The 21726-nt window shown below is 43.8% G+C and overlaps 1 protein-coding gene across 2 annotated transcripts in view; it reads left to right on the plus strand.

Annotated features, from left to right (window-relative positions):
* LOC311035378 (uncharacterized protein) overlaps positions 1 to 19511 on the plus strand; it is a 28765-nt gene extending 9254 nt beyond the window's left edge. For both annotated transcript variants that reach the window (XM_084043541.1, XM_084043542.1), the window contains exons 4-18: positions 927 to 967; positions 2759 to 2810; positions 3210 to 3357; positions 3749 to 3902; positions 4367 to 5788; positions 7651 to 7722; positions 8820 to 9048; positions 10127 to 10478; positions 11097 to 11312; positions 12910 to 12968; positions 14718 to 14956; positions 15198 to 15229; positions 15986 to 16160; positions 17177 to 17271; positions 17624 to 19511. In XM_084043541.1, coding sequence (XP_083899667.1) covers positions 927 to 967; positions 2759 to 2810; positions 3210 to 3357; positions 3749 to 3902; positions 4367 to 5788; positions 7651 to 7722; positions 8820 to 9048; positions 10127 to 10478; positions 11097 to 11312; positions 12910 to 12968; positions 14718 to 14956; positions 15198 to 15229; positions 15986 to 16160; positions 17177 to 17271; positions 17624 to 17731 — 3394 coding nt within the window. In that variant the 3' untranslated portion in view covers positions 17732 to 19511. The remainder of the gene's footprint in view (positions 1 to 926; positions 968 to 2758; positions 2811 to 3209; positions 3358 to 3748; positions 3903 to 4366; positions 5789 to 7650; positions 7723 to 8819; positions 9049 to 10126; positions 10479 to 11096; positions 11313 to 12909; positions 12969 to 14717; positions 14957 to 15197; positions 15230 to 15985; positions 16161 to 17176; positions 17272 to 17623) is intronic.
* Positions 19512 to 21726: the final 2215 nt, after the last annotated feature.

Below are 21726 nucleotides of genomic sequence, written 5' to 3' on the forward strand. Positions count from 1 at the left end.
TTTAACCACTTAAACCCCAGCTTTTCTCCAGGGCTGCTACGTGGAAAAATGGCAGATCGACAAGCTCACAATACGCTAGTATAGAGCCCTGAGGGACTCCACTCAACTCAACCATATGGGGTTTAAGTGGTTAACGCTGAGAGCCGACCTGTTCTCAAGTTGAAACAATTCAACATGTTTCTGAACCCCTAACTGCTCCCTGGCTGCTGTATTAATGACACTTCTCCACTGCTCCTAATAGTTAGGATGGGCTCAATACAGAGGACAAATTTCACGTTATGTGCAAAATCTGGAAATATACTGTGACAAATACCCCGACAACAACTAAAAAGAAGGCTAAATTATTTTAAGATTATTATAATTCATTAGAGTATCTCAAACATGGACCATAATGCATGCGTTTCAACTTGAGAACTGAACAGGAAGGCACTAAAAAAAGAGGCCAGCGTTTTTTACACAGTTGACATGAGGTCATATGACCTCACGTCTCCTTGTTTGAGTTGTTTCCTTTCCTCGTCATGTGTCCTTGAGTCCTCTTACAATAGACTGACCGTATACAGTAAGTATGTGTGTTCTACATAGAGTTTACGTGACCATGTGACTCAGATCGTGGGAAAGGTCACAGCTTCAACCTGTCCCTGTGGATTAGATGAGGTCAGATGAACTGCATGATAAAGTTAACACATGTCAGATAATCTCATTTGAAACCATTCATCATACTTACAGTGTCGAAGGTTTGAGGCCTAAAAATTCCAAGACAAATGACTATGTTTGAATGATATACTTTTATTCAAGTCTATGTTTGTCACTGTGATGACTGTGGCTTTCAACCAAACTGTGCCTGTATGGAAAAAGAGACGGAGAGAGAGAGGAGATGACGGAGGCGAAGAAGTCGTGACTAATCTTTTCCCTTTTTCCCTCTTCAGCCACGGTCCGCTGTCCTCCATCAGAGCTGTCATCAAAAGGAGTGAGTATTCATCCCTCGTGTTTTACACAACACCTTCTTCTGTCATAACATAATAAACTGTATGGCGTATTAGCGCTTTTTAAAACGGTTTTATTACAAAGCGCTTCACACAACATCAAAACAACACAAAAAACTTTGTGAGAAACATAAAAAGAGCATAAAAAGATAAGAACACTAACAGACTAAACTGGTAGTAAAAGCAGGTCTGTAAAAATGTGTTTTGACAAGTGATTTAAAACTGATTTAAAACCCAACATTTAACTTGCTAGCCTGGTGTTGTCAGGCTGGCCCCTAGTGGCAAAGGCACGACTGCCTTTTGCCTTCAATTTAGATCAGATGGGCTCTGCCTAAGGATCTCAGGCCACACTCTTGCTCATATGGGGTTATTCTTTAAGAAGTCTAGACTAGGCCGAGTCCGAGACGTGCCATAAAAGTAATAAATACAATCTTGAAATTAATTGGTTTAATGTGCTCTGCTCTTTTTGTTTTTGGTTAACAGTCTGGCTACAGCGTTCAGATCTAACTGGAGACAAGATAGGTTTTTCTTTTTGAAGCCAGAGTATACGTATGCATGTATGTAACCTTTATTTTATTTAAGCAGGAGAGTCACATTGAGGTTTGAGAGCTCATTTACAAGTGAGAAGTTAAAAGAGTGATATGGAGTTGCAGTAAACTGGACGGGAGGAATAAATGCTAAATGAAGATGAATGTGCGGAAGACTTTTTCCAGATCAGCAGGAGTTGTAAATTATTTCTGTGGGATGGGGGATGACTGATTTAAGCACTCACACCTGGCTTGAATCAAACTCATTGGACTCAGTGCTAGGTGTGACTTTGCACAGGATAACTCAGTCATCCCCGTAAACATTCAGAAAGAGACAGCCTTGGTCATGCCAGGTCTGGTATTTGCCTTTTTATCTCGTTTAGTTCCTTGTGACTATCTCTACTACATCATATACCACGGCATGGAAAGAAGATTGTGGTTACAGGGAAATAAAGAGAACTTTGACCTGAAGTCTCTCCAACAATTGAGCCTGTACCAACTTAATTTTAGAGGCGTTACTTGCTGTTAAAAAGAAGACTGGACCACCTTATCTGTTGAAAATCACACCTAAAATTATGTCCGTAGGCTTTACATTAGCAGCCAAGTCACCAAGATTATGTCATGTCATCATGTTCACCTTAAACCATCAAGACACTAGACACTACTATGGTTAAACATAGCTCTCCACGAAACGGACTGCAACAGATTACTACAGACTGGCAGTCGAATGAAGATTTTCTTTTTTAGCTCTGGCAGATTCGTCTGGTTTTCAGGCTAACGGCTACTATGGCGGTTGCTAAAAAATAGCCTATGGCTTGACGTCTTTTTCAACAACAAGCCCGCTGCTATCCGACGGTCGAAAGCCGACCGAGCATGCAACCCGACACGACAGTGTACCCACCGCCCATTCAACAGCAGATCTTTCGGCAACAGGCGCTTTCCAACGCTTACCGCCGCCACTTGGTGCGGCAGAAAGCCACCTTAAAACAACAAAGTAGAGCAGAATATTTATTGATTGTTGTAGTGTCCTTTTCTGTTAGTCGGCACCTCAAAAGGACTGCGCTTAATGCCACAGCTCTATAATGAACTGTTGCATCACAGTTCCAAACGTTGTATTTCTCATTAATGTTTTTTGTACAAAACACTTGATGACAAACTGCCTTTCTCTATGTAGATGAAGATGTTTTGCATGAATTCTGTCTCACCCGTCTATCTGTCTTTTTGTCTACCTGTCTTTCTGTCTGTTAGCTTCCACAAGGTCCACCTCTCTCGGTGAGACGAGCAGAGAGAGAGACAGAAGGTAAGACCTGCTATGGAGGAACACAAGAGACAGAGACAGAAGGTAAAGCCCGATTTATACTTACTTGGTTGCATATCGTGTCTCGCACAGAAAATAGCAGATATACAAGTATACAATGCGTTGCACTGCGACGTGTTGTGAGCTCTTAGATCTGCTATTTTCCGTGACAGACATCAGCACGCAACTAAGGATAAATCGGGCATAAGATCCGGCTATGCAGTCCTCATGTAAGGTAGTTGTTGAAACTATCATGTGACACAGCAGCGGTTTGTTTTGTGCCACTTGCACTCCCAGATGGGTGGAGCTCTCTCTCTCTCTGTTCTCTCCTCTTATACTTTTCTCAATTTTTTTATAATGATGATGTGCGCTGACTTCCTGTTATTCCCTGTGTGTTGGCAGGCGACCGGAGATCACCATCCTGTCAGCGGAGCCGCTGGCCTCCATTTCCGGGTTCCCAGGAGCCTCTGGGGGCATCCCTCCTCCCCCTCCCCCCAGCGCACAGATCTGGGGCGCAACAATCCCTCCCAACGATCCGTCCCTCATCCAGGTGTCTGTCTGTCTGTCTGTCTGTCTGTAATAATAATTATAGTAATAATTCATTTTATTTATAACGCACTTTTACATTTAAAACAAATCTCAAAGTGCTACAAGAGCAAAACATTTGCAAAAATTCCAATCACATGAGGGCATAAAGCCTAGGAGAAAAACAAGTGTAGCAAAAACGCTTTATTAGCATTCCAGAGTGGCCGAGCAGAATGCCCGGGCACCCTGTCTGTCTGTCTGTCTGTCTGTAGACTTCTCCAAATGTAATTGACCACATTTGTTTATTTATTAGCTCACTGTTTACTCTCTCTGTCTCTCTCTCTATTTGTCTCTCTCTGTATGTCTGTCTCGCTCTCTCTCTCTCTCTCTCTCCACGTCTCTCTCTTTCTCTCTAGCCTCCTCCGTCCTATGAGGAGGTGATCAGGGAGAAGTCACAGGAGCAGGTTCTCCTTCCTCCCCCCTCCTCTTCCTCACATTGCTCCGTCTCCAAGACGACCATCGCCACGCAGACGGACACAGGCTCCGCCCCTAAACTCCGCCCCGCCCCCCGTAAGACGCCGCTCTTTAGTTATTACCATCATTAATGTCTGGATGTTTTTAGAAACATCTCGATTCACTTTATGGCTGCAACTATCCATTATTTTCTTAGTGATTATTCAGTCGATTAATCAAGTAATTGAGAGCCCCTTTTTTTAAAATGTTTTTATATATCGTCGAATAGATTAACCACTTAAGCCCTCTTTCATATTTCATCGCACAATGATGTCATGGAAAAATAGCTGATCGCCTATTTTCACTTTTTTTTCAAATCTTTGGAAACTTAGCCTATGCCCAAAATAGCGATTGATTATTAATTGATTACTTAACAAAATTATCGATTAGCGTTTATTTTTTGTAATCAGTCAAATCGATTAGTTTGATTACCTGTCAATCAAGTCTGTTTACAACCTAATATTGATGTGTGTGTGTGCGTGTGTGCGTGTGTGTGTGTGTGTGTGTGTGTGTGTGTATAGCCAAACCAGTGAAGCCCGCCCGTCCTTCCTTCCCCTGCGCTCCCGAACCGTCTCACGTTGATGATATCGCCACCTCCACAGGCCAATCATCGCTCATCTCGCTGTCCGAATTTCTGGGAGCAAACGCACACGCTGAGGCTGAACGCACTCTACACACACACCCCTCCTCAACACACACACACTCCGCCATAAACACACACTCCTCCTCAGACACACACTCCTCAACACACACACACCCGTCCACAAACATCTCACCTCTGTCCTCGACCTCCGGCGCTCAGACTGACCAATGGGAGCCCTTCTCTGCCGCCGAGGTGGTCGCCGTGGCAACCCGTCCCACTGACCCCGCCGTCACCCCGCTGGAGCGGCCAAGGCCACGCCCCCGTTCTAAGGCCAGCCTGCGGCCAATCAGCAGGGAGGTCAAAGTTCAGACCCTGGTGAAACTCCGCGCGGACGGCCTGGCCACGCTCGCCGCCGCCCGCAAGGGAAGTGACCTCACCAAACAGGAAGTGAGTCAGGGGAAGTACCTGCAGGAGCTGTTGGACGCGTTCAGCTCAGACGACTGGGGCTTCCCCGATCACCGTAGCGACGGGAGCGGGCTCAGCCAATCGGACAGCGAAGAGGAGGAGGACGACGAGGAAATGGGAACTCTGAAAGCCAGGATCCTGGCCTTCGAACAGCAACAACAGTCAGCTGACGTTGGCTGTGGAGACGGTAACCATGGCGATCGTGGAGCTGCTAGCGAGGTTAACGAGGAGGTTGCGGTGCCTAAGAGACCCGAACCGCGGCCCCGCCCGCGTCTCCAGGGGCAACTTCCGACCAAACCGGGCCCTCCCACCGTCGCCCCCAAACCCAGACCCTCCTGCAAAGGATTATGGGAAGAGGGAAGTTCGCCAGCATCAGGGTCAGACTCGGGTGTCGCTGAGACCCCAAAAACGAGCGACGCCAGCACTTTAAATCTCAACTCAGCCCCCCAACTCTTGACTGACTCGGCTTGTTCTAGTCCCCCAAATCCAGAGCCTGCTTTAGCATCTGAACCCCCTGAAACCAGTGAAAAACCCTCTGTACTTCCCCCAAAACCACCACCTCCCAGTGAAACCCTTCTCTCCAATGTCCCAGCCCCAGTCCCCGCCCCCAGACCCCCTCCACCTAAAGCCACCCCCTCCCCGAGCGACAGCAGCTCCAACCCCTCCACCCCAACCAGCCACAGACCCCCACCCAGACCGACTGTAGCCCCCAGGGCCAGTGTCGGCGCATCTAGCCGGGAAAAGAGCACTGTGGCTGGGCCTGTCTCTCCGGCTCTGCCCCCCAGACCCACTGTGGAGGTTGGAGGTAATGCAGGCGATGGAGCAGAAACGCAGGCTGATGCACAGAGACCAGATTCAAACACGGAGACGACGCACGCATCCAACATCCAAGCTGGTGAGCTGCAGGGTTCGGAATAATTTTGATATAGAGCTCCATGTTAGGTAACCAGCTAATCAGTTTGTAATTGTAAAGCTGTTACACAATGATGTTGCACACTGAAAATAGCTGATCTACAAGCTCACAACACATTGCGCTTAATGCGCTGCTGGTAGATTTTTGAGCTTGAGTGCGACACTGGCATAAGGCTTCATGCTAGCAGAGAACAACTGAAGATAACCAGCTAACCATTTAGTAAAAGTTGATAGACTTGTAGTGTGAACGTAGTATGAACAATGATGGTTAGATTCCTGTTAGGATATAATAAAGAGAAAGCATCCAAATGCTCCATCCAAAGTGTTACATACTCCAACTGTCGTCCAAAGTTTGTTGGAACAGGGTAGGCAATAACTGTAAAATTATATCATTCAGAACAGAACTTCGGCAGTGCCTCTCAGAACTTTGCCTGGCTGTTCTTTTCTTGCGCCTCCGAGACGTTCTGACTAGCTAAAAAATAACTTCGGACAGTGTGATTGGTCAGAAGTTGGTCAGATGTTCAAGGTGGGCGTGATAACCGTATACTGTATTTAGTTTTGTTTCCTCATTCTGCCCAAGGCTTGATTCTGCCAGCAATGAAAGCAGCAATAGTTTTGAAGAGACGTCGACTGATGAGGTTAGGTAGTAGTCTCACGAGCCAACCTCCAGCAGGAACAAACACCTCTGTAATCCCTTGCATAAACGCAATACAACCCGTCGCCAAGAAATGACAAAACCTCAGTCTCAAATTTCCCACGGTGCGTCAGAGGGAAATCCACATATTATTAAAACCACCAGTTCCAGCAGTGGCTAGGGCGACCGATGGAGCGAGCTGCCGTGTTGCTAGGCAGATTCATTTAGCTATATGGGCAGATTACTGAGTGGGCGGGGTCTGGCATTCAGTCTCAGTACTGTCTGAGGCAGTATATAACACTCTCAGAACGTTCTTTGTTACGGGAAATTGAACGAAAAAAGTTTTTGTTCGGTTGGACTCTTTCCATAAAGTATGAAAGGTGTTTACTCGAGCTTCACTGGGTGTTATCAGTATTGATTTTGAGTTGCACACGTTCAGTACACTCTCCTATCATTCTACTTGAAATAAACTCTGTTCAGCCTCGGTTAAATCAATGTTTGAACAAGGTGTATTGTTGGTGAAGGAGGGCTTGAATCAACTGAAATACAGTGTTTGAACAAACATAAAAGAGGAAGTTTGACTTCTGTGATAAGAGAAATCCAACAGCCCTTAACAGAACCTGTTCATAGCATTGTTATTCTATTACAGAATAGCAACAAAATAAATTATTGGGACAGAACAGACTGCCGGTTAAATTATTTTTGGTCATCATATGATGACCAAAAATCATATGATATTAATGAGTCGGATGATTCTCAATCTCAGTTTAATGAAAAACAAAGCTTTATAAAGATTTTTGGCAGCTTCTTGATACAGTGATATTATATATATATATAGAGAGAGAGATATGTGTGTGTCACAGTACAATTGGAACACCAGTCAGATTGAAAAAGGTGCACTCGTTCACCGACGGAGGCGCACCATCTGAAGGTGACTTCGGACAGAATAGTAAATCATCGTTGCCCCTCGTCTCGGTACTTCCGAGATGTCTTTTCTTTTTTTGACGGGGGGCCCTGCCCCGCCCCGCTGCGGGGGAGCGCGGGAGTTGAACTTGAAGAAAACGAGCACTCCTTTTTCAATCTGACAGTTTTTTCAATCATACTGTAACATATATATATATACATATTTATTATTAACATTAACCCGTTCAGATGAGGAAGTTGTATTTATTGTTGTTGTTAAATCAGTATTTTTTGTTTGTTTGTTGTAGTGAAAACGGGAAGCGGTCGACCAGTACTTCCTGTCAAACCACCAACACTGACCTTGCCACGCAGAGCCAGTGGTGAGAGAGAGAGAGAGAGAGAGAGTGTGTGTGTGTTTGTGTGTAACAGGACAATAGAGGACTTGAGGAGAGATCTGAGTGTGTGTGTGTGTGTGTGTGTGTGTGTGTGTGTGTGTGTGTGTGTGTGTGTGTGTGTGTGAAAGGCAGGGTTTATAGGGTTATGCAACCCCCCCATGTGAGAGAAACATGCCATGTTTGTGCTAGAACAACACAAACGGCACTGTTTTGTGTGTGTGTGTGTGTACACGAGTGTCACTGTCACAGACTGTATTTCTACATCATTCATATAAGTGTGCTGTGTATCTTTTGTTTGGGTCAGAAGAGATGCTATTTGGTGTGTGTGTGTGTGTGTGTGTTTGACAGTGTGTGTCAGAGTGATTTCATGTGTTTTTCTGCGTCTTGGCTGTGCATAATAACTATCCACATAACTCTTGTGGTATGTGTGGGTGTTTGACATGCTGACATGCTGACTGAAAAAACACACGCACGCGCACACACACACACACACACACACACACACACACACACACACACACACACACACACACACACACACACACACACACACACACACAGAGCAGTGCACAAATACATGACGTTCTGTTATTGTGAATAAACAGGATGTTTGTAACAAGAACATTTACTTTAAGACTAAAGGCAGGAGTGTACATCAACCAAACTAAAATATTATGGCAGACTACTCCCTTTCACTGAATTTAATTTGACACACACATATTAAATCTGACGTTTATCCTACACAGCATTTCATCATAGCATCTCATACACTTTGATCCAAATTAATTCAAGAGCGTGCTCGCAAACGTGCTGACACATCTCTGACAGTCTACAAAATAACATGTTTAGATATATTTTTATGCAAGCCGATGTAGATTTGCCAACGCCTTTGAACTGGCTCACGTTGGGAGGTGTTATATCGAGTGTTGTAAATTCCCCCCGAAACAGATCTACAAGCTCACAACGTGTCGTGATGCGATGGATTGTTTGTGAGCTTGCAGGTTGACTATTTTCGCGATAGGGTTTCAGTGTTTTAATACCATTTTAAAATGTTTACTTGTGAAATGTTCCTACACCCACAGCTCCATCACTGGCCCCCAAGCCGTCTGGACCCCCACCAGACCCTGTTGCACCCAAACCCCCACCCACCGCCCAAACTGGACCACCCAAACCCCCGACGGGAGCCACAAAACCACCAACCCCCACGTCTACTACCCCAGTACCCTCCAAACCCCCTGTACCCACTGTAGCCCAGAGGAAGACTCCTGCTGGGGCCCAGACCAAGGCCGCAGAGCCTTCTCTCCCTCCACGGTGAGCTGGGACAGACTGTTTATGTATCGTGAAGGAAAGACTTAAGACTTAAAATCCCTTAAGGATGGCTATCTCTTCTTCTATCTACATTTATCTCCCTGTCTCTCCATCTGTCTTTCGCTTAGTCTGGGAGGCATTGCCTCGGAGTTTGGACAGCGGGGGCGCGGCCACTGCGTTGTGATTCAAATCAACAGCCAATGAAGAATAGGGGGCGGGATCCACATGCAGTGGGTGTTGCATCTAAATAGGATCGACGGGAAGCAATTTCCCCTTGAGAAATTTCGACCGCCATTGTTGTGTACTGCTGTTTGCCTCTCGTCGGACTTTTTAGACGAGTTGCAACCGGTAAGAGGCGTGTCCGCTCAGATTCAGAGCGTGACGTACATCCCGCCCACAAATACAGGGGGTTTGGCCCAGAAGTTCCTCGCCGAGCCGGCGAAAACTTCTGGGAACTCAGATTATCTTTCGCTGGGCTCACACCGGACGCTGAAGAGTTGCAAATTGCAGCCAGTTTTCCTTTCGGCGCCCATGTTAACCAGTTTGGCTGTTCATACCGCCTGCGTAGCGCCGCAGCCGGCTCCTGATGTTCAGCAATCATTTTGGCATCCGGTAGATTTTCTTCTATGCTTTTGCGTCCAGTGAGAACCCAACATCTGTGTTTATCTGCTTTCATCGCCATGTTTCTCTTTCTCCCCCTCCTTCCCTCTCTCTTTTTGCTCTTTCGGTTTCTCGCTCGCTCTCTCTCTCTCTATGTAGGAATGGTATTGAAAATCAACTGAATGCCAATAGCACAACAGTTCCAGGATGTCTTTTTGAGTTTGAAGCATTCTGCTCCATTTTATAGAATTTGTATCATGCAGCATCACCGTATATATTTCACATTGCTGGTACTATATTATTGATATGGATATTGTGTCTTGTTATCTGACTGTTTTCCTTGTTTCTTTCCATCTCCATTCTTCAGCCTCTTCTTGAAACTGTAAAATCTTGTATGAGAAAGAATTTTACACCTGTAAACTTGTGAGGTGACAGTAAACTTGAATCTCTCTCTTTCTCTCTCTCTTTTCTCCCGCCCCAGACCAGCGGGGGCTAAGTTCCTCCCCCTTCGCCCTCCACCAATCAAAAACATTCCTGGCCGGCCGCCCCCTCCTACCGTCACTTCCACTTCGTCATCTACAGCCAATCCGGTCCCTCCCTCCAAATTAAGCTCCACCCCTCCTCCCTCATCAGCTGAACAGCCGCCTCCTCCCATCAAGGATAGCCCTGCCCCTTCTCCCACACCGTCCATTCAGACACCTCCTCCCTCCAAGGATAGCCCCGCCCCTTCCCCCACACCGTCCAATCAGACGCAGGGTCAAAAGACGCTGAAAAGAGGCCCCCCTCTGCCCCCCAGACCCAAACCTGGACACGCCCTTTATAGTAGCTATGGGGTATGTATGTACGCACGTACACACGCATACACATACACACGCCATACACACACACACATGAGAAGTGATAACCAAAAAATAACTTGTACAAGAGTGTGTTTGTGTGTGTGTGTGTGTGTGTGTGTGTGTGTGTGCGCGCACGCATGTATAGATTGGGTATGAATGTTTCTATATATTATTGTTTATTGTGTAAACCTTGTATCTCCATGTTTCTAGTTTTTTTTTTTATACATTTATTTCTTTGCAAAAATTGTGAAAATAGCAGATCTAGTGTTCAACTTGCGAACAGGCTTTGTCCCCCTTGAGTAAAAGATGAACTATTTCTAAAATATTTAAGGTGTTTTTATTTTTAGTTATGCAGTGCAATTGTAATGTATTAAGGCATATAAGGCTTATTAGCCAGGGATCATTGTAAGTGTGTCTGTGGGTTTTATAATTAAATATTGAACCAATGAAAAGTATTAACAAGAGTGGCTAAATTATAACTACACTGGATCCATTGGAACACAGGTTCTTTTTTTTTTTCGTTTCCTGAAAAGTAACTGTTTTCGATATACAGTTTCCACCGATAGCGACCGACAATATGTTTGTATGAATAATTGATCATTCACGTTTCAGACTCCTCAGAAAGAGGAAGTCCTGGTCGTACTGGACGATCCAAGCCCCGCCCCATCAGAGCCTATCTTGAGTGAGGGGAGCAGTCAGAACACGGTCACCCCTCTCATTGACCAATCACAGAGTCTCCTAGACCTGGAAATCCAACCGGAGCCTCTTCCCGATCAGAAGGACCAATCGAAAATGGCCCCTGAGAGCCTCAGCCTATCGGAGTCTCAGGTACCTTGTCATGTCATCATGAAATTAGAGTAACATACCATCTGTAATCATATGCCATAATAATATACTCTGTAAGTACTGTACATACTGTATCTATAATACAGTACAGTATGTACCCTAATGTACTCTTTAAATCCTGTACTTTGAGACTGTATGAAAACGCAGCTGTCCACTCTTCTTCGCCACCTTTGTGTTCTGTGTTTTCAGATCTAAATGCAGGATTTAAATGGTTGTATCTGAATTTGTTGTCATAACTAAATAAGTGCAGGACCATGTAAGCACAATTGTGTGCTCAAACAACATTCAACAACAACATAAATACTGTAGTGTATGAAAATATACAATTTAAATGCACAATGCATAGTAGTGCTAATAATAATAAATATACTCTGTCATGGGTGGGGGGGGGGATCAGTGCATCTTTGCATTGAACACGGTGATGGCTCTGGGGGCTCTGGGGAAGAAGCTATGTTTGAGTCTGTCTGTCCTTACTTTGATGCACCTGTAGCGCCTCCCAGAGGGCAACAGGGGAAACAGGTTATGGTTCTGTTGTGTACTATCCTTCACAATGTTCCTCGATTCACATCAGAATATCATTAAAAAAAATTATCACCGTTTTTACTATAGACATCCATAGGACTACAGTATGTGCACTCAAATCTGTGATACGACGTTTGAAAAATGTTAGAAAACGGCCCTATTCCACCAAGTGTCAATGTGGGGTGATGGATGAGTGTGTGACTGCTGGAGACCAAACTAAATAAGTGGCTTAGAGGCGATGAGATGGGCCATTGTCTATTGTCTGACGCGCTCCGCTTAACAAAAGGAAGATTCGCTGGATCCAAAGAATGCATTTAAGGGGTTTTATTAAAGGAAGATAAAGAACTTAGTTAAACTAAGCTCAAACTTTATGACAACATAATCACAGTGATCAGAACAATAAAGCAAATAAAGCGGTCAACAAAAAAATACAGCGTCCCACACACCCCCTCTCACAGGTGGTTCTTTTCAGGTAACAATGTGTCCGCCCCCATGCCCGTAACCTAATTATTCACGTACCCCAGTGATTGTGCATAAACAAACAACATAATGAAAACCAAACCATCATCATAACAATAAACCAATTCATGATTACAATAAACCAATTCATGGCTCCGACAGATAAGATTACTGGTGAGGCTACTCAAACCACAGAATAGGGAAACATAAGTGATGGTTATTTTACCATTGCCATCACTCACATGAAGTATTGCAATTCACTTCGATTATAGGTTCAATTAGTCTGGTAATTTGTTTGCTGTCATGGATAGTTTCTGGACTGCTATTCCATTATGAGTGCTGATGTGATGGATTGGAGCCAATAGTTCATGGACATTCATTAAATTCGCTAAACTAAATATGTAGCATCCAAACACCAAATAAATTTGTAAACACGTTAATGGAACTAAGATATTAAATTGGTAATACAATGTGTTTTAACTGTGCCTGTAATAGAGTGCAGTAATTGACCTGAACTATGTGTGGTAAATGCACATCTTCCAGCCAATCAGAAACAAGTATACATCCATAAATGGTACAATTCTACATTGTTTTTCAGTCTATCCTTCCCGAGCATCCTGCTGGACAAAAACAACAACCTGACACTACACCTGAGAGGTAACACACACACACACACACACACACACACACACACACACACACACACACACACACACACACACACACACACACACACACACACACACACACACACACACACTCTTTAACCCATTAAGACCTGAGGCTGATTCTTAAAATAATGTCTTCTGAATCCTAACAGTTTTCTGAAAAACATATGTTGCTATATCAGTTGTTCTCAAACTTTTTCATATTAAACCCCCAAAGTTATATGTATTTGGCCGAAGTATTTTGTTCCAGGGACACCAATATCCAGGGCAAATATTTGAGTAATGTTTGCTTTAAAATGTATATATATTCAAACGATTTTTCAAAAATAACAGATCTACAAGCTCATAGCGCGACGCAAAGTGACGCGCTATGAGCTTTTATATCTGCTATTTGAATAGCCAAAGTATAAAATAATGGTTAATGTGGTTAAAATCGAAAATGACACAGATGCTTTCCTGGTTTTAATGGGTTAATAATTTGTTTATGTCCACATAAGAGATACATATACAAGAACACAAATATGTACACGGTGCTGTAAAAAAGTACAGTCAGCAAATCCTGGTCAAATAGTCATATTTGGCGGCTACCAATGATAGAAGAGATTGCACAGAATTTTGCAAGCAGCTTGGCTGTTTTTGTTCAGCATCCCAAGTTGTTGGAAGCCTTTTATGTCCTAGGCTGCCCAAAACAAACACAAGTAGGTTGCACCTGTAACCAGGGTCCCCACGGTCATGAAATTCCTGGAAATATTTTGAAATTAAAAAAAAAAAAATCCAGTACTGGAAAAGGTTTGGAATTGATCAAACTTCATCAAAGGTCCTGGAATTTATCAAGGGTCCTGGAAAAATATTTGGCTATGCATTGTTTTTGGCTATTGATTATTTTTAATACAAAACCTTTTCATAAACATGTATAACATTACACGAAATATGTAACATAAGTAGTTTTTCGCCGAACAGGCTGTGTAACACCCCATCCGCACTGCCAGCGATGCGACGTGACGCGACGCGAGCGGGCGATGAAATCTCATTAAAATACATGTTTTTGAATGAGACCGTCCTGACCTACCGCAAGCGACAACGAACCGTGCAACGACGTCGTCCACCCCTCCTATTTTCGCACGCAGGCTCTATTTGTTGTTTCGCGGCTGTGCTCCGCCCCAAAAGACTTTTTATTGTTTTTTATTTATTTATTTTGTTACACTGCCTATCTTTGGGCATTGTACATAGGAGTAAGAGACACATTATTGCGCTGAATGATTGTTATATAGGCCTGGAAATTGGGCTAAATATTCTGGAAAAGTTTTGGAAATTCATTGCTAAAAATGTGTGGGGACCCTGTGTAACCTAGCTTTGTGATGGTATAAAGCTGAATATTTTTATTTCAAGCTAGAGTCGAAGGTGCAGGCCACTTCAAGAATAGGAACTGATTTGGAGCCTTCATTGATAACGACAACATCTTGTGTATTAGCAGAAAGATGTGCAAAGATTTCAGGATTGTCAGTACAGAGATGGAAGGTTTGACACAGACGGTGGAAAATGTTTGGATATGTCCTTTTGTTATGAGGTCAACTATTCTGTCTGTCGTGTGTGTGCGCGCGCACACACACACACACACACACACACACACACACACACAGTCGATTTACACATTTTTTTGTATGGTACTTATGATGTGTGTGTGTGTGTGTGTGTGTGTGTGTGTGTGTGTGTGTGTGTTTATATTATGTTTGTGTAGTGGTCCCAGGTGTGTTGCAAAGTTCGACTACGAGGGCGAGGAAGATGACGAGCTCACCTTCTCTCAGGGTGATGTCATCACTCTCCTGCAGCTGATGGGTGAGGAGTGGGCGCGAGGCCAGATCCACGGGCGAATAGGAATCTTCCCTCTTAACTTCGCCGAGGTGGTAGAGCCCCTCCCACTTCAAACACCGTCGCCAGGGGAAACGACCAATGACACACCAGCACAGGAAGAGGCTGGTGAGAATAGAGACCACACACATTAATTATTCATTGTCTAATTTCTATACATTTTGATATAAGTAGAGTTTTATATGTGGAAAGAACATTTAAATATTATTCAGCTAATCACTACATTGTAAATGTAGTGATTTAATTACCAACCGTTTGACAGCCCTGAAGGTTTACTTGTTTGTCAGTCTCTAAATGTTGTTGACTTTGTCTGTTTGTCACTAAATGTTGTTTACTCTGTCTGTAACAGGGCCAGCTGTATGTCAGAGCAAAACATCTGAGGTGAGGACAAATGTATAATCGAATGAACTCATTTAATCAAACCAGGAATCTTAATTTGGTTTCATGTTTCTCTCCCTCAGAGAGGAAGGTTTGGAATCAAGGAAGCTTAGTTTGTGGAGCTCTGCTTGTGTGTGTGTATGCATGTGTGTAAGTGTGCGTGCACGCAAAACCTGAAGAAGGCAGACCTACTGTGTTTGGCGTTTTTAATCTCTTTATTTCATAATACACAATCGCATCAGAAGTTAAGAAAGTGCTGTGATTTTTCTAGTGTGCGTGTGTGTGTGTGTGTGTGTTTGTGTGTGTGAGAATAATGTATGTGTGAATAAACATCTAGTGCTTGTCTCCTATGCGACCATTGCATTTCTGCAATCTTCCTTTCTCTCTTTGTCACTGTGTATTCAGGTACATTTTAGAGAAGTGGTTCTTAACGTGGGATCCAGGGACCCCCAGGAGTCATTGGGGGGGGTTCCAAGGGGTCCCCAGCTAAATGATTGATAGTCAGGAAACAAATGGACCTTTTACAGGCTGTAACCCTTGTGATAGGATATAGATAGCAAGAGATATCATGTTTAAGTTTGACGTGAGTGTGTGTCTATAGGCTAACATGTTTGTGTGTGTGTGTGTGTGTGTGTGTGTGTGTGTGTGTGTGTGTGTGTGTGTGTGTGTGTGTGTGTGTGTGTGTGTGTGTGTGTGTGTGTGTGTGTGTGTGTGTGTGTGTGTGTGTGTGTGTGTGTGTGTGTGTGTGTGTCCTTGCAGAAAGAGGAGTGGGCCGAAGCACTCTTTGACTTCCCAGGTCAGACTGCAGGTGACCTGTCATTCCACAAGGGGGCAGTGATCAACGTCATTCAGCACATTGACGCAGAGTGGAGGAGAGGCAGAGTGGATGGGAAGGAGGGACTGTATCCTGTGGCCTTTACACAACCCTACACTGGTAATATATAACGTACTACTGTATACACTCACATTGGTATAATGGTTTCCCAAAGTGGGGTCCGGGAACCCCCAGGGATCTTTGGTGGGGTTCCAGGGCGTCCCCAGCAACATTAGTTAAAAGTTGCAGTTCACACATCCCAACTTGGTCAGACATATAAATGTTTGATCAATTATTGTCCTGTCAAGTATTTTTATCACCCAAAAAACATCTATAAATTAGTTTTATAGCACCTTGAACTTGGCTCTGTCTGTGCCCTCATTAACAATTCCAGGATATATTAATTATGCCACGCCTGCAGGAACTACCCCTCATGAATATGCTAATATGTCACGTCCCTGGGACATGCAGAACCCCCCCCCTCCCCCCCAACATTTGAGGTTCTAATAATGTAACATCACCCCTCTTTGTTATATTGTTTTTCATAGGATGTCAGTGACTGACTGACAAAAAGTCAACGCTCATATGGTTCACTCGACAACCTGCTGCGTCTGTGCAAGATTTTACAACAAATGCATGACTTCTTAAATTAAATGAAAACCAGGCATGCATGAGTGACGACAGTGTGGCCTTGAAGCTTGTGAGCCCAAATGAGGCGCTATGCCAGCGGTTGCCCACGCCGAGCAGCCAATGGCCTCGCAGCATCGAAAGGCACGCTATTGTGGAAGTAATGGGTTATCACGGGAAGCAAAAGGAGCGCTCTCTTACATCTCTCTAAACATGAAGGACACTCTTGATGTATCCTCGCTGATTGCCGCTCCATGTGGTTTGGGGGAGCCTCCTCGCTCTCTGCTCCTCCAAAAGCAAATTACCCTTTGCGACGAGAACAATATCCGGGTCACGCTGGAGGAGTGTGGAGCAGAGTGTAGAGGCAGAAATTTTAGTGTTGGAATTTGGCTAACGCGTCCGACTGCCATCCTAGGAAAAACAATAACGCCGGTGTCCGACTGCCATCCTAGGAAAAACGATATTGCCTCCTGTTCCGTCTAACCAACACTTCCTCTTCCTATTTCCAGCTCAGCCAATCGTGGGCCAGCAGTCGGAGGTCAGAGGCGTGGCCAAGGCCCTGTTTGACTTCACAGCAGAGAGCGACGATGAACTGACTCTGAAGGTGTGTGTGTGTGTGTGTGTGTGTGTTTGTGTGCGCGCGCGTGTGTGATCCAGTTCATAATGACTCAATATACTGTATCCTCAAATCACAACACAAGATTGTGAAACTTCATATCGTTGCTGTTGGGCAGAAACCACCTATATCCATATTTCATCTTTTTATGTTTTTTTTTGTAGATCTGCTATTTTCATAGCGCGGTACTCTGTGCCGTGCTATGAGCTTGTAGCTTTTAAAAAATTGTTAGGATTTAGAAGACATTTGTAGAATCGGCCTCAGGTCTTAATGGGTTAATAGATCTCATTCTGTCTCCACCCCACCTTCTCTCTCTCTCTCCCTCTCCCTCCCCCCTCAGGTGGGGGACATCCTAACAGAGGTGGAGACCGTGGATGAGAAGTGGATCAAGGGAGCTGTAGGCGGAAGGCGTGGCATCGTCCCTAAGAACTACATTTCCCTACAATAAGGAAGTAGCCTGAAAACTCTGGACATCTAACCCCCCCCAAAACAACCCAAACTGAACCGGTACCGACCAAATATGGGCAGACAGGGTGTAGTACATTGGTTCTCAACGTCGGGTTCGGGGACCACCAGGGGACCAAATGGACACTTACAGGCCTGTAACTCTGAGACTGTACAAATGGAGCAAGATTTGGTTCAATTTTTACACTTAAGAGTATTTGGACCCCTGGTGGTCCCTGGACTTGGCGTTGAGAACCAGTGGTCTAGGGCTCACGATGGGGTGTCTTGTCTGTCTCGTGTCTGTCGCCATTTTGTGTGGTTTTAGTTTCGTCAAAGGCGATTGTTACTCAAGAGAGAGAGACAGGAAATGGCTCCATTTATGAACAGGAAAGCCTGCAGTGAAGAAGAGGATTGTGTGCCTATAATGACATTCCCAAAATAGGGACAACAGGTTGAAAGTGTTTATTCTTATTGTCGTTGTTTTTTTGTGCCATGGATAGACAGTGCAGTAACTATAGGCAGTCGGTTACTCTTACACATTTTTTGGTGCGTAAATTTACTCTGCCTTGGAGAGTTGACTAGATGCAAGCACTCAAGTTACCATGACGACACAACACGTTAATAGGTGTTTTGATCTAAAGTGGTCCTTCATATTAGGACGGATATGATTTGTTTTCAAAGCAATGGCCGTAGGTTTGTCAGCGGCCGCTCTCGCCGATGTTGTAGCCCCTCCGTTGAATATAGATTTCCCCAGATGTATCAGCAGGCAGAGATCTCTGATCATGTGGTTACACCAGATTAATTCAGAAAAAAAACTAAGTACTATACCATGTCACTGAGCCTGGGCACAGTTCAGAGTATTCGATAGCAATTGAGTGTTTTAATGATCCAGGGTCATTGAAACACGACAAACAGTACCTGGGATGGGTTTTTTGACTACAACTATGGACCAATGAGACGATGCACAGCCGTTGTCACGGCGACTGGGAACGCTGAATAATCGCTGCCTTGACAACATGGGGAAATTGAACTTTTCCTACATTTCCTCTGTGAACACTTTTTCCTTATTGGTTGTTGTCTCGACAACCCGAGAGCACAACACCAGCATTACCATGGCAACATTGAACACTGCTGCTGGTTGTTGCCGTGGAACTGGATACAGAGAATCCGCCTTGCTGTCGAACCCGAGGGTGGTGAGAACACCTGGAACCTCTGTCACCTTGACAACAAACGGGACAATATTCTCCACTGTTGCCTTGACCAAGTGTTTCTCAACCTTTTTCATTTTAAGGACCCCCAGTTTGATATGCTTGATGTCACAGACCCTATTTGATAAGATTTTTTTTAAATCTCTGGGACGCCGATCTACACTATGGAACCAGATGGACCCTTACAGGTCCATTTGGTTCCATTTGTACACTCTCACAGAGTTACAGAGCCGTAAGGGTCCATTTGGGCCCCTGGTGGTCCTCAGACCGGACGTTGATAACCAGTGGCCTTGACCACAACGGAACACTAATGCTTCGCTATGACGAACGAGAACACCAGTGTTTCCTTGTTAACAGAAGTCGTTATATTAACGTTGCAACAGCAACGTGATTATTTTTAACTCAATGTTATGTTTCCTGTTGTCATACCGTTGTCAGGACGTCAGTATTCCTTTAGAAACTATCCACAAGTTTCCTAGGGCATGGTGGGCATCACTTCCTGTCGATTGGATCCCTGATACCTGATCAAATCGACAGGAAGTGATGCCCACCACCATGCCCTAGGAAACTTGTGGATACACAACAATAATGAAATATCTTCTAGAATGTTGACCATTTGATAAAATGTTTCCATTATTTCATAGTTTCTTTTTTCTCTAGTGTTTTAATTATTGCTCTACTGTACAGCGCCTGTAACATGGATAAGATTTGACATTTTGAACCAACGCTGTGGTTAGCATGTGCAGGTTAGGACGCTAATCCACCAAGACACTGTTATGTACGAGATAACATTGATTTAACCAATGTACCGTCCACACGTACCAATCATAATAATAAACTGTTGTTTTACTGCACAGTCTTATACTTGGTCGTATACTGTGCTGAAAATAGCAGATCTCGCAAGGCAACACGTTGTGAGCTTGGAGATCTGCTATTTAGTTAGTTAGACCAACTGCAGACCCTGACTTCTAAATGGGGGACTCAGTTGTTGTTTTCATTATTTGTACTCTACATTCCGCTCTGTTGCAGGACACTATAAGGCTCATTTATTCTTCATCACACGACCTTTTCGCTCGAGAAAAAAACACTACTTTTCGGATGACAAAGTGTCATTTTTGTCAAGCAACACTTGTAGAAGAGGTCGCCTGATGGAGTACGAATGAGCCTTAATGCTCAGGCAAACATAAAACATTTTGGTTTTACACTACAGTACATCTTAAACACTCTACATTTTAAGTGTCTAGTACATTCATGATTGAGTCTACAGTATTAACTGAAACTCTCAAAGTGCTTCTGTATTTATTAAAGGTAAGACATAGGATTTTCTCTTGAATCTGTTGAAACACATAATTACCCAATGTATTTTTTATCCAATCCAGCAACATTCAAAAAGAGAAAACATCTGGGTTTAGACTGTTAATTACAGCTCTTTTTCAGAGAAACGCCTGCTTGTGTCTTTAACATGCTTTTGTTTGTCTGATCATGTACCCTAATTAACATGTGTTAATGTATCACCAAACATTCCAAATGTTTAATCCCAATAAAACGAGTATGAGACATTTTAATCATTGTGCTCCTTGCTTTTGTTCTGTGTTACATCGTCAATTGAGACCCATAGTAGTGAGGTGCAGGCCAACAAAAGCAAACAAAAATATAAAATAAAATACAAATTGTATAACTGCCCAAATGGCACCGACCTACTTGGGAACAATGCAAGGTGGTTATGCATGCCCCACAATTGTCAGTGTACCCATTGTACCCATCTGTCCCTTTTATGCCCACATTGGAGATCCCTGTATCTGCTATTTTCAACATGTTCCACCCCAGAATAGGTACGCTAGTGTTGAAGTGATTAATGTAAAAGAATATATATCAGTTCCTATCACACAAAGATTCGGCGGCCCGCCTGTTGTAACTCTGAAGTCCCCCTAAGGTTCCTGTAACCCCTGTTGAAGACCCATGGCAGTTTGAATAAGAGCTAGAGATTATGTCCAGACCTGACTTGGCATTCATTACCGCAGGTTTACTCTACAATTATGTCTAAGTTTCCTGAATAATGACCATTGTGAAGGATCTCCAGTGCATCTAGGAATGGACATTACTCAGATTTTTAGGTGCATGTTTATCAACAACTGAGAGAAAAATGTCTTCATGAAAGAATCCATGGCTATTACAGCACATTCATGATGCCTGGGAGGTTAACCCTGCTGAGTTTACTCTAGCACCTAATTTACTGGTACTTTATTACTGTACTTTAAAGCTTGTTGTGTTTGTTTGTGTGTCCTCTTTCTATTATTAAGAACTGATGCAGTTTTAGTTCTGCGCCACAAGAGGGCGGCCTGCACCTCTCTACTGCAGACAGGTGTGTTTATTTAACCCTGACTGTGAAATCAAATGACAGTCATTTTTAGTTGTTATATTAGTTGTTATATTTCCATGCTCGTGAGAGCAAAGATAAATAATAATAAAAACAATATTTAGCTTGTTTGACATGATATATAGTTTAATAGTTTAATTTAAGCTACATTCGTCATTTGCAGTGTGATTTACATATAGGCTACATTTGTGGTTTATATACATTTTAGGATTATTCGCCAGGCCAATATTTCGACCAAAACCAAATATTTTCACACAGTTGTTTCTGGGTCACGAGCGGATTCTGACGGATTACATGTCCTGTCACTTAATGACTGAGGGATGGATGATGATGTGTGTGTGTGTGTGTGTGTGTGTGTGTGTGTGTGTGTGTGTGTGTGTGTGTGTGTGTGTGTGTGTGTGTGTGTGTGTGTGT

The sequence above is a fragment of the Gymnoscopelus microlampas genome (genome assembly GCF_963454915.1).
Source record: "Gymnoscopelus microlampas genome assembly, chromosome: 19".
Lineage (NCBI taxonomy): Eukaryota > Metazoa > Chordata > Actinopteri > Myctophiformes > Myctophidae > Gymnoscopelus > Gymnoscopelus microlampas.